The sequence below is a fragment of the Ylistrum balloti genome, unplaced genomic scaffold (assembly GCF_031769215.1).
Source record: "Ylistrum balloti isolate Yb309-2 unplaced genomic scaffold, AGI_CSIRO_Ybal_v1 Utg370386, whole genome shotgun sequence".
NCBI lineage: Eukaryota > Metazoa > Mollusca > Bivalvia > Pectinida > Pectinidae > Ylistrum > Ylistrum balloti.
Window position 1 is genome coordinate 2,136,967 of NW_026782268.1, and position 14,282 is coordinate 2,151,248.

Consider the following 14,282-nt stretch of genomic DNA (forward strand, 5'->3'; position numbering starts at 1 on the left):
CCGACAGTTTTAAATGTTCTGACCTGATATGACATCCTTTAGACTACTACCCACAGCACCGACAGTTTTAAATGTTCTGACCTGATATGACATCCTTTAGACTACTACCCACAGCACCGACAGTTTTAAATGTTCTGACCTGATATGAAATCCTTAAGACTACTAACCACAGCACCGACAGTTTTAAATGTTCTGACCTGATATGACATCCTTTAGACTACTACCCACAGCACCGACAGTTTTAAATGTTCTGACCTGATATGACATCCTTTAGACTACTACCCACAGCACCGACAGTTTTAAATGTTCTGACCTGATATGACATCCTTTAGACTACTACCCACAGCACCGACAGTTTTAAATGTTCTGACCTGATATGACATCCTTTAGACTACTACCTACAGCACCGACAGTTTTAAATGTTCTGACCTGATATGACATCCTTTAGACTACTACCTACAGCACTGGCAGTTTAGCAATCAAATGTTTGTCCTCTCCTACACTTATGTGTTTGCAATGGTCAATTAACATTACTAGATAAATAAACCTTTCAAAACAATTGATAACTGAAGACAGCTGAAAAGCATTCATCTTTTTAGACTTGCTAAAAGAGACCTAACCCTGAGTATACCATTTTCTTGATCTCGGTCCAGTTATCCAGTTACCACAGCCGTATAACTCCGACTACCAGCAAACGGTGTTTTCAAATCGAACCATAGGGACTTGGCACGAATTTCCGACTCATGGGTCCATATATATATTTAATAGTGACAAAGGTTGTAACTGCCGACAACGGAAAACTGAACATGTTGTTTTCAGTTAGTTTTTTTGTTATATATTCTAGGGGCCGCAGATCTTAGTAACATATGTATCACATTTAAGAAAAATGCATTATCGTTCAAATGAGTGTTTGATGTACGAGATAGGCCAAGTATCGACCTTGTATGTAGAATGTCCACGTAGACATTTCCCTGTCCGGTTGAAACACAATCTCGTCTGTAATGGGTACTTCAATAATAGAAATCGCGAAATACCATGCAGATCTCCAAGAGTTACTGCCCTTCGTCTCACTCTGAATTTTCTTTGAAAATTAATATTGTCTTACTAAGATATGTGACCCGTACAAATAATTAAAATCCTGTTCAGTTTTCCGTTTTCGGGAGATACATCCCATGTCACCATAATAGATATACATGGACCATGAGTCGGAAATTCGAGTCCCTGTGAATCGAACGATATCGAGAAGATAATGAAAGATTGGAAGGTGGGCACCTGTCAAGCCTTCGCGACGGATAACGCAAAGATCGTTGTCAACGAGAACCAAACGAAAAGTCAATAAAATGAAGGTGCAAATGACGAAGAGCTGCACGTGGCTATAGGAAAGAATCGGCGCAACCTTCAGCAGCGGAAAACTTGACGGGTATTTTATGAAAAGCACGACAGTTAATAAGTCTGACGAGAGGGTATCAAATGTAACAGGACAGGAAATAGTGACTAGCCTAATGCCATTGGTTAAGGTGTTCGACGGCAAGAAAAACTCAAGGCTGGCGGATTTTTTTTTTTTTTTTTTTTTTTCTTTTTCTTTAATTTATGTTTCTGTTGATATTTGTAAGGGATCTCGTGATTTTATCTCATTTACGTTGCGAGTAAACAACATTCCTGACGTAGCCGTGCAAATGTTTGATGTTTAAGATAAACCAGTAACCCGTATTGGCATCACTTTGCTATACTTATTGGGGAAGTCCCCAATCGATTTGCGGCCTGTTGAATAAAGTTTCAGATAAATTGCCACTAGCACAGCGAAGCAGGGGAGCTGTTTGGCGGTTGCAAATCTGGAACTTCCCCTTACGTAAAGTGTCCAAGGAAACATACAGAAAAAAACTATAGGAATTATTACCTGTGAGGGTTTATGTTTAAGTTGTAGTTGTTAAGTCATCAATGTATGCATGTGTCTATGATTAATTATCGAAAACAGCAGTTGTTTTTTTTTTCATAGATTTTTTCAAACAAATGTTTAATATTTCATATTGAAAACGTCTTTTTTGTTAATTAAAATATGACCAGTACGATTATAGTAGTCTGAACAGGAAACAAGACAAACAACCACAAAAGGAAGAAAACAATTCAAACAAAAACAGGGGTTAGGATTATTCTAGTTTTGATATATAGCATACATGGCGTTCAAAGGGAGGTAACTGTTCCATTACTGTAGATAAGGGTGAGATAGCATCATAACATCAATTCAAAATGATTTCCATGCATCCGATATATCGATAGAAAGTACCGTCATTAAGGACACTACTATTCCTGGGATGAAATAGAAGTATTGGTTAATTTTTATGTTACATTAGGTTTGATATATTTTTATTGCCTTTTGTTTACTTTATTATACCTTGGTTCGCATTCTTATCGGAAAAATGCTGACATGTTGAGATGAAAAAAATGAGTTCATAAGAAACATCCATGGAAGTACAAAATAGAAGTATACTTTCCACTGTAATCAAAGAACTTCAGCGAAATTAGTACCACATAAAACATGATTAAACACTGGTTCAGCCATAAAACCATAGTATGGCGTTTCGCCTATTTGATAATTGTCGATAGTTGAAAACTGGCCTTGTGTAAAAACGGTCACTCCCAGAAGTGTATATATTTTGTCGCGAAAGTCAGAGCCGGCAGTTTAATTGTAAAAGCATTTAAACTGTACATAAACCACGTGTAATGTTACCGAAAAACCTACATAGGTTTCCAAACTGGCATTCTATATGACATGATCGATTTCAATATTACAGAAGATTTCATCACGGCATTAAGTTTGCCATGCCTTCACCTGTTAACTGACTTGAAAGCATTTTCGTTTATTTCGGAATCAGTGATAGAATTTTTTCAAAATAGAGTCTAAACACAATTCTATACAAAGGGACAAAACACACACACACGCACACACACACACACTCACCCACACACACACACACACACACACACACACACGCAAATAGCACCTATTGATAAACATCCATCTAGAACACGTCAGTGCATTCTCTGGTGCCAAATTTATCTCTATCACAAGGCAAAACGAAAGAAGATAACTGGTAGATTTGAATGTTGTCGTGATATGAAGAGCGACTGAGGAAAACATGAATATAGAAAATATCAAAACTTCTATGTTTTGTTAATGTTGACACGAATATTTACGATATAAAACGATATTGTATATATAAATCTCAAAATTGTACATTGAAAAACAGAAGTTTAACATTATTAACTACAGGATTGTACAATTAAAAAAAACAAATAAAATACCAGTATCTCAACATAAAAAAAAAAAAAAAAAAAAAATTCGACCTCACTTAAATCGAATACTCGGATAACTCGAATTTTTCAAACGGTCCTTCGAAATAACGAAGTTCGACTGTTGTACATATACAACGTCACATATTTGATACAAGGGACGCTTCCCATAACAATAAATCAAACATATAAAATCGCGTCCTCCTCTGTTAACATGCATCATATCCATTGCTTTACATACAATAGAATTTCATTGTCATTATAATTCACATCATATGTGTTATTAGATTTATCAACTTGGTAAGTTTTGTATACGTTCGTTTGAAGAGATACGAAGGATTGTTCTGTGAACGGATGAATTGTGACGTATCTAATGTTTATATAACAATGCAGAGCCTGTTTTGGTCACAATAACACGTCTTCACCGTGCGACATAGGTAGAGAACAGAAAGTGAAAACAGAGTTATGCAGAGGTGACTGCACAAAATTGTTGGTGTCAGATATCTTTTTTTAATCATTGTGTTACGAGAAAATACAACACGGTATGTATTGTTTATCGACTCCACAGAGGCTCTCAGAAATTGTGAGAAACTCGAAAGCATACAAGCGACTTCTGTGAATGTGATTTAAACGCAAGATTATTGTTTTTGTTTAGAATGTATATTTTTTCTTCTTTCGACTTTTAAATATTGGAAACAGGAGGTAGTATATGAAAATGAATTTTAAAGTGCTGGACGAGATATACAAAGCCAATCACCACTAATTAGTATTCTGTGTACGTGTCTTCACTGTCTACTGTACAAGATATTACGAAACCTGATATGATCACGATTTACTAAAACAGGCGACACAGGTAGACATTAGATTAGGTGATACACGCGTCAGAATGCCAGACATAACATATTACACTACTTTTTCACAAAACGTGTTAAAAATGTCAGGGTCTGTTTCAGATATGTAATTTGACTCGTATGAATCTTGATACTCGTATTTAAGAACCTGCTCTGCTCTTTCAACACGTTTCTGCGAAAAGCAAACATGAAAAAGAACTTATAATCAAATAGAAAAACTACTGATGGAGCCGAATAAAGATATGAAGATTTGAACCCCTACCCCCAACCCCAACCCCCCAACCCCCAACCTCCCACTTCCGGCACCACTACCACAAAAATGATAGTTCAATGTATACATCACTTTGTGTCTATATCGAACACTATTCAGTTGATTGATAATGAGCCCTGTCGCAGGCTCTTAATGACCTGTTTTGTTTATTTGTTATTTTGAAATTGAAGTTGGTAATTTGCTAATGACGCTGTTTGTTATGAATTTCATTTCTTTGGACTAAATGAATGGTTGTGGTGCTCAGTTGTTTTTGTTTATTTTCATGTTTTCTAAAGACGCAATAAAAAAAATTGCGAAAATTTGTCATTTAAAATGAAATAATATATAAAAATACTTGTATTTAGCTTCATAATTTTGGTGAACAACGATTTCAGCCATGTACACTAGTTTCAACAACTTGTCGCTCTGACTGATATGTACACTGTGAAATTTCTGTAAACTATGATGTCTAGTCGTTCATGTTGGGTAACTCCTTGACTACTTTATTGACGTGACATTAAAACTACAGTGATGTTCTCAATGATGGATGAAAAATAATTTTCCTCTTAAAACAAAGCTTCAGATCTGTTTGGACTCAACTATTTACACTTGCTCTGCACATCGCAAATATGAACCCACAACACACAGTGTATGATATTTTCAAATAATATGCATTAGTGATCTTGCTTTGATATATGTATAGATATATATTTATAATATATATATATATATATAAACCATAAAAATGAGGTAATACAAAAATATGTTTCTTTGCAAAAATATCACATATCTGATGGGAAAGAGTGAAATCTCCAGCCAATCAATTTCCTTACAGCTGGAATTATCATTATGTCATTAAAGCAAGGAACATTTTTCCATCGGACAAACGGTCTGAAGCTTCTCATCAGATTATATTTGGTATCGTGTTATACTGACTTAATGCTCAGAATCCTCAACGTCTGTAAGATACACCATGTAGAATATCAAACACATGAGCACCATACTAGCCAAAGTTATCACAAACAGAAATATGTCGAAGGCGTGCAATAGGGATTTTTTCACCAGAACATCATGGATGTCTATCTCAGTGTCATGAACTTTAGTGTCGAGTGGAAAATTTTCATTTAAATCTTCATTCTTCTTCTTTCGTTGTTTGCGTTTCAGTAGTCTCTTGTCTTTAATCCTGTTTAAGCGAACTAACCAGGCTGGTAGATCGTCATTGATGCTGAAACGAATGGTAACTATTGCCATCAGAACTACCATGGTGCTGTGTAAAACGGACGCTAACAGGAAATAGGTCATTCCTGGCAGCCGTTCGGAGGTTGTTGGAAGAAATGACCCCATCACGGACATGTAGACAGACAATGCTAGAAAAAGCGTCATTGAAAATGAGACCCTATCACTCGCTTCGACGGGAATTAGAAACACGAATGATTCTAGAATGCACAGCACTGTCACTGGAATAAGCATGTTAATGATAAAATATTTAGATTTCCTTGCCATGTGAATGCTTATGGATATGTACGAACTTGACGAAGATTCCATTTGGTCATAGTCATCAACTTTATCCGACATATGGATCCCGAGGACATCCCACTCACCATTTTTAAGTAGAAATTCATTATTCACTGCGGATGTTGGAACAACAAGTTCCATCTCGTGACTGGTATGGATCATGTTGCACAGGATCAATCTACATATATGGTGATCCTTCGGAAAGGAACGCATATTTGCAAGACACGATGATCTGAAAGTGCGGTAAACAACAAATTAGTTCAGAAGTGAGATTTCAAAAGTAGCATTAAACTATATATTAAGTTATAACCAGATAAGTTCAGAAGTGAGATTTACAGAGTAGCATCAAACTGTTTAAGAAGTTATAACTGACTTCAAAACATCAAGAATATACAAACATGGCAATATAATCATAATTCAAACTCCATAAAACTAGGACAAAATATGAGCAAAAGATAGATTTATACGGAAACTCCTGAACAAGCACAAGGAGAATTTTTTTGGAGGAGTAAGCGTCTTCTGCTTCATCGACGACACCCGCCATGTAAACCTTGTAAATCATAGGGAAACGCATGCTTTTGCCAAAGTATAGTTCAGGTAAGCTATGATTTACCTTTGATAACGTTTGAAACTGGTGGCAAGACAATTAGTTGCAGTTTTAATAATAATGCTATAGTCATTTTACGATGCCTTCAAAAAGAATGATAACCCCTGGCTTCAGATTTTTATTATTGCCTTTGACAGAATGCATGATGACTGTTTTGTCGTTCATGGCCATTCCTTTCATGTATTCTGTATTCTGCTTATCTGGAAACCACCACACCCACCCCACATCCTATCCCACTCTCGTTTCATTTTCGCCCTTCTTAAATAACTCGTTTATTATATTATCCCCAGCCGACAAACATAAGGCGAATTCATGTATGGCGATACAAGGGCGAAAAGAACTGGGACGAAAATATCACGGTATGTATATCAGTTTTGCTATAAAGAATTATATCACTTCAGTTAATTAACACTTAATTAACCCTCCATTAACCCCTCAGTAGCAGCCTTACATCAGTACGCCTCCAGGATTCCAGTAAATATCTCCGTTGTAGAGCACATAGACGTTGGATTCATCTGATCCGATGTGCTGCATACCGTCAGCGGCATTGATTAGGACAATGCTTGGAAGCCACAACTGAGAAGCCGGCAGCACCATCCCTTCCACACCACCAAAATCATCTGGGTCCCATTGAAGCCGGTAGTCGTGCCATCTTGCCAATAGAAGGGATGTTTTGATAAGTGACATTCAACTTATATATGTGAAGATAATGACGTCATACTCATTAAACTAACATGTTACTTTAACAACATGAATATATTATAAATGCATGTTGTCTTACTTAGATCATTCAGAATATTTTTTTCATTTTATTATGTTAATCATTTAAGTGTTGTCATTGCGAAATGCAAACTTAATTCAATAACTTCTATGTAATTACAAAAAAAGTGAAATAATTAACAAGGACTTGTTATCCAAAGAATATATCCAGCAGATATTGAATCTCAGCAACTAATAAGAGGCCTGCATAGTGCTATTGCAATCTATTTTCAGGACTGGAATTGTACTCATAATATCTCAATTAAAACAAACCAACTAATGTTGACAACAAATGTTTATATCTTAGTTGCAATGCAAACTGAGATAAATATGAAGCATGTCGCCAAAAAATTGCATATTGACAAATCAGATACCTAATCATTGCAATGTTCTTCTAAAGATATATAGATGACTATCGAACATATGTTTTTGTTAGACGAAAACTCGGACGTAAATTTAACTTTTTTAATTTGTTAATTTCGTTAAACGTTGGTTGGCAAAAACAAAAAGCAATTTCAAAGCACAAAATCGTGAATAATATAAAAATGCTAGTTTACAATTACAATTAAATCTTCAAGGCAACTGAAAAATGAGCATTTTGATAAATTTCCTCAAAGCTCAAGATTTATTTACACTTGGGTCCTACTGATCAAGAAAAGTGATTAAAGGTATACTCCAGGAAAGTACCTAGCAGCAGTAGAAAACGTTGGAATTTGTTTGCATTAAAAATGGAATCAATATAGCACACCGAATCAAAGGCATATCAGACTCTTCTTCATCAGCTGCTTATCTCGACCTTTTCCTACAACGAAACCAACAGGGACAGCTTTCCATCAAGTTGTTTGATTTCAATTTCCCTATTGTCAATTTTCAATTTCTGGATAGCAATATGCCCGCTTTTCTAACCTATGGTATTTGCATGTCACAGATGATTCGATAATCAAGGTCCTGTTCCCATTATCACAATTTTTGTGCAAGAAGTCGTCAACTGACTGACATACTCGTAATGCAGGGTTTACAAAAGATGCAGGTTGATAAAAAATATGGGGAAGTTTTATGATCGCCATAGTGATCTCAATGAGAAATATTCTATTTCTTTGCGCGACTTGAAGCTGAGCTTATTTATTTCTCGTTAGTTTGCCTGTTGGTTTCGTTGTTGTATACCTTGTTCTCATTTGAGAACATGACATTACTTACTTGGACTGACCAAGTTTTACATGGCGGGTGTCGACGATAAAGCAGAAGACATTTATTCTTCTGGAACACCTTGTCTTATTTTCCTTGTACTTTTTCAGGAGTCTCCGTGTAAATCTTTCTTGTGTTCATATTTTGCTCTAGTTTTATGAAATTTGAATTTGAATTATGATTATGTTGCCTTGTTGGTATTTTCTTGATGTCTTTTATAGCATCTACGCCCTCAGAAATGAACTACACAGTAAAACTAATCATCTGCCGAACGTTATTTTAAATGCTCCACTTTTAATATCAAAGTACAACTATTGGTAACAAAGTGTATCAAAATGAATTGTTTTTAATAAGTAGGTATTTATTCTATATTGAATTATTAATCTCTACATCCGACCAAACCTAAGTTTCATACATACTTAAGGGCAAAATATTGTGCTTTACAGTTAAGAAAATCTGGAAGAACCTTTATATGGTTTGACTGATAAGTAGGTTATAGATACCTACAGGATAACAAACACCCCTGACAAGGAGACGATTTCGGTGACGACATTGAAGTCGATGACGGAGAAGAGGTTGTAGGTTACGTTCACTTGTAGCGTGTCATCAATGTAAAACACAGGTCGGAACTCTGGTCTGTAGTCTTCGAATAAGGTATCATTTAATTTCTCCAGGTCCTTCATCGTTCTCCTAGCCATGACAGTGGCCCCTACAGACAGGATCAGGAGCAGAAATGAAACGGAAGACATATCGAATGACGTTCCTTTCAGTTTCAGTTTCCTGTCAAATAGAGTGAAGAAAACATTTTAAATTAAGAAAAATGTTTTGCTGTTACGTATTAACACATTTTTATGAAATAGAGGACAGGAAATGACCTAGAACTACAGCTTTATATTTTTTCTTAATTAAAAGTATTTCCATATCTTTGTTTCCAGTATTTTCCCCATTAAAATGCCAAATAGTGATACTGGGATAATGAGCAAAAAATATTTCAAAATGTTGATTGACAGTCGCAAATCTCCATAGCAACCAAAATGTAGATTTTGAAAAAAAATATATATATCTGACAATATTCTGAAACTCAAATATTTTCAGGACTTAATGGATAGAAAATGTGTCTTTGTACTGTTTTCATTTTTTTTAAAGATGCCTTTGTTTTTGTTTTTAGAGATTCTCACACTCATTTTTTTTTTCAAAATTCATGAACCAGACCAATGTATTTATTTTTCGGTGCTAGTGTTGTGATCCAGCAAGTCAACTCTGATATACATGTTCGCGTTCGTGGTGATACTTCATGTGGAATATTGTTGAATTTTGCCTTAACCTTCCAGATTTGTACTCAAGAGAAATACTCTATGACGTCAAATACACCAACACAAAATATAGCCGACATGAAAAAATCTACAGAACGTGTAACTATTGGTAACAAAGTATATTTAAACGCGGCAATCTATCAAATTGCATTGGAATTCATTTTATGGGAGGCGGCAGAAATGTCATTGTGAATGTATGTTTTTCCAACTGTAGACCTGATATGAGAAATGTCGCTAAACCATGTAGATGGGATGAAACACACAGAAACATGATCTTTTTAATATACATCAACCATTAGATACTGTATGTTGGAATAATTAAACTGCTTCGTCCTTCTCAGACTTGTCAGTGATGTGTAGATTCCAAACATTTTTGACATCGGAGACGACTGAAGAAAGACATAAATATCAAAATCTAGATGAAAGGTCCATCGGCCCAAACTTAGATAAATCTCCACTATACCAGATGTTTTTTCTCCATAAGGTTATATCTACTTGATCAGTCTTATAAAGTCCAAGTAGCTGCTGTCTAATAAGGAAAAGATTGTACTTTCAAAGTACCATTCAAGCTTCAATTGCAAAATATACACGTCTATTATGATGAGTCAGAGGGACAGCCTATGGTCATTAAAAAACCATTGAAAACGCATAACTTGTAAATATAAGACTCTACCTCTCTGAAAAAAGATGCAGCATATATCTTTATTGATGTCTGTGTGTTAAGGATAGGATGATCGTTGGTTTTGTTTCTTGTAAGTTTTCGGTTGAAATAGGACATTTCAGTAATTGTGAAATAACAAGTATGTCTACTACCTCCATGTCATCATGTTCTGATCGCGACAGAAATTAGGAGAATCGACTCTGCTGAAACATGCACGGTAAATGGTCGATCAATTTAATGTTGAATTTCAACATAATGATTCAAGGAATGAAAGGTAATACCTCTTCATAATTAAAACTATGTTTTTTTGTATACCTTTACGTATGATTGCATGCTACAAACTAACAAGTTATTAATACTCACCCCACTCTTCTCTATCTTCCCTCAAAATGCTAAATGTTTCCTTTGACAGTATAGGTAGCTAAACATAAAATCAGTCACGTTGACAGCGCTTGAATATGTCACGTGATTCAAATTTTACTACAGATCATGTAACCTTATGTATTAATTTTAAGGGTCCCGTGAATCGCTGCGTGGTATGTACAAGGTTGTGTGCGCCCTGTAACACAGAAAAATTTGGCTAGGCGGAACGACAAAAACATACAATAATTACGTGAGGGTTAACTGAAGGAGAGAGATCTTATAGATGAGAAATATCAGGGACAACCTTTACAAAACATCGATAAATAACAACCTTTACATAACATTGATAAATAACAACATCTACATAACATCGATTAATAACAACATCTACATAACATCGATAAATAACAACATCTACATAACATCGATTAATAACAACCTATACACAACATCGATAAATAACAACATCTACACAACTTTTATAAATAACATCTACATAACATCGATAAATAACAACATCTACATAACATCGATAAATAACAACATCTACATAACATTGATAAATAACAACCTATACACAACATCGATAAATAACAACATCTACATAACATCGATAAATAACAACATCTACATAACATTGATAAATAACAACCTATACACAACATCGATAAATAACAACATCTACATAACATTGATAAATAACAACCTATACATAACATCGATAAATAACAACATCTACATAACATTGATAAATAACAACCTATACATAACATCGATAAATAACAACATCTACATAACATCGATAAATAACAACATCTACATAACATCGATAAATAACAACATCTACATAACATCGATAAACATCTACATAACATCGATAAATAACAACCTATATAACATCGATAAATAACAACATCTACATAACATCGATAAATAACAACCTGTACATAACATCGATAAATAACAACATCTACATAACATCGATAAATAACAACATCTACATAACATCGATAAATAACAACATCTACATAACATCGATAAATAACAACCTATACATAACATCGATAAATAACAACATCTACATAACATCGATAAATAACAACCTGTACACAACATCGATAAATAACATCTACATAACATCGATAAATAACAACCTATACATAACATCGATAAATAACAACCTATACATAACATTGATAAATAACAACCTGTACACATCGATAAATAACAACATCTACATAACATCGATAAATAACAACCTTTACATAACATCGATAAATAACAACATCTACATAACATCGATAAATAACAACCTAACAACATCTACATAACATTGATAAATAACAACCTGTACATAACATCGATAAATAACAACATCTACATAACATCGATAAATAACAACCTTTACATAACATCGATAAATAACAACATCTACATAACATTGATAAATAACAACCTGTACATAACATCGATAAATAACAACCTATACACAACATCGATAAATAACAACATCTACACAACATCGATAAATAACATCTACATAACATCGATAAATAACAACATCTACATAACATCGATAAATAACAACCTGTACATAACATCGATAAATAACAACATCTACATAACATCGATAAATAACATCTACATAACATCGATAAATAACAACATCTACATAACATCGATAAATAACAACCTTTACATAACATTGATAAATAACAACCTGTACACAACACGATAAATAACAACATCTACATAACATAAAAAACAATACACAACATACCTACATAACATCGATAAATAACAACCTATACATAACATCGATAAATAACAACCTCTACATAACATCTATAAATAACAACATCTACATAACATCGATAAATAACAACATCTACATAACATCGATAAATAACAACATCTACATAACATCGATAAATAACAACATCTACATAACATCGATAAATAACAACATCTACATAACATCGATAAATAACAACATCTACATAACATCGATAAATAACAACCTGTACATAACATCGATAAATAACAACATCTACATAACATCGATAAATAACAACCTATACACAACATCGATAAATAACAACCTTAACATAACATCGATAAATAACAACATCTACATAACATTGATAAATAACAACCTATACACAACATCGATAAATAACAACCTTAACATAACATCGATAAATAACAACCTTTACATAACATCGATAAATAACAACATCTACATAACATCGATAAATAACAACCTTAACATAACATTGATAAATAACAACATATACATAACATCGATAAATAACAACCTTAACATAACATCGATAAATAACAACCTTTACATAACATCGATAAATAACAACATCTACATAACATCGATAAATAACAACATCTACATAACATCGATAAATAACAACCTATACACAACATCGATAAATAACAAATAACATAACATCGATAAATACTACATAACATCGATACATAACATAACGATAAATAACAACATCTACATAACATCGATAAATAACAACATCTACATAACATCGATAAATAACAACATCTACATAACATCGATAAATAACAACATCTACATAACATCGATAAATAACAACATCTACATAACATCGATAAATAACAACCTTTACATAACATCGATAAATAACAACATCTACATAACATCGATAAATAACAACATCTATATAACAGATAAATAACAACCTTACATAACATCGATAAATAACAACCTATACATAACATCGATAAATAACAACATCTACATAACATCGATAAATAACAACATCTACATAACATCGATAAATAACAACCTTAACATAACATTGATAAATAACAACATCTACATAACATCGATAAATAACAACCTATACACAACATCGATAAATAACAACATCTACATAACATCGATAAATAACAACCTTTACATAACATCGATAAATAACAACCTTTACATAACATCGATAAATAACAACATCTACATAACATCGATAAATAACAACATCTACATAACATCGATAAATAACAACATCTACATAACATCGATAAATAACAACATCTACATAACATTGATAAATAACAACATCTACATAACATCGATAAATAACAACCTATACACAACATCGAGAAATAACAACATCTACATAACATCGATAAATAACAACATCTGCACAACATCGATAAAAAACAACCTATACACAACATCGATAAATAACAACCTTAACATAACATCGATAAATAACAACCTTTACATAACATCGATAAATAACAACATCTACATAACATCGATAAATAACAACCTATACATAACATCGATAAATAACAATCTTAATATAACATCGATAGATAACAACCTTAACATAACATCGATAAATAACAACCTTAACATAACATTGATAAATAACAACATCTACATAACATCGATAAATAACAACCTATACACAACATCGATAAATAACAACCTATA

At 33.4% G+C, this 14,282-nt stretch overlaps 1 protein-coding gene across 1 annotated transcript; it reads right to left on the reverse strand.

The window, feature by feature from the left end:
• Positions 1–5,328: 5,328 nt before the first annotated feature.
• LOC132554178 (acetylcholine receptor subunit beta-type acr-3-like) lies at positions 5,329–9,207 on the reverse strand. Its single transcript, XM_060218477.1, has 3 exons — positions 8,966–9,207; positions 6,966–7,166; positions 5,329–6,139 (listed from the first exon to the last, which is right to left on the reverse strand). Exons 1-3 carry the CDS (start codon positions 9,205–9,207, stop codon positions 5,329–5,331), a joined length of 1,254 nt encoding a protein of 417 aa, XP_060074460.1.
• Positions 9,208–14,282: the final 5,075 nt, after the last annotated feature.

Excerpts from the sequence above, each read along its gene's own strand:
- LOC132554178 (XM_060218477.1), bottom strand. The coding sequence starts at position 9,207 with ATGTCTTCCGTTTCATTTCTGCTCCTGATCCTGTCTGTAGGGGCCACT. Across the intron at positions 7,167-8,965 it reads TCAGGGGTGTTTGTTATCCT|ATGGCACGACTACCGGCTTC; the intron begins GTAGGTATCTAT and ends TCTATTGGCAAG. Across the intron at positions 6,140-6,965 it reads AATCCTGGAGGCGTACTGAT|ATCATCGTGTCTTGCAAATA; the intron begins GTAAGGCTGCTA and ends CCGCACTTTCAG.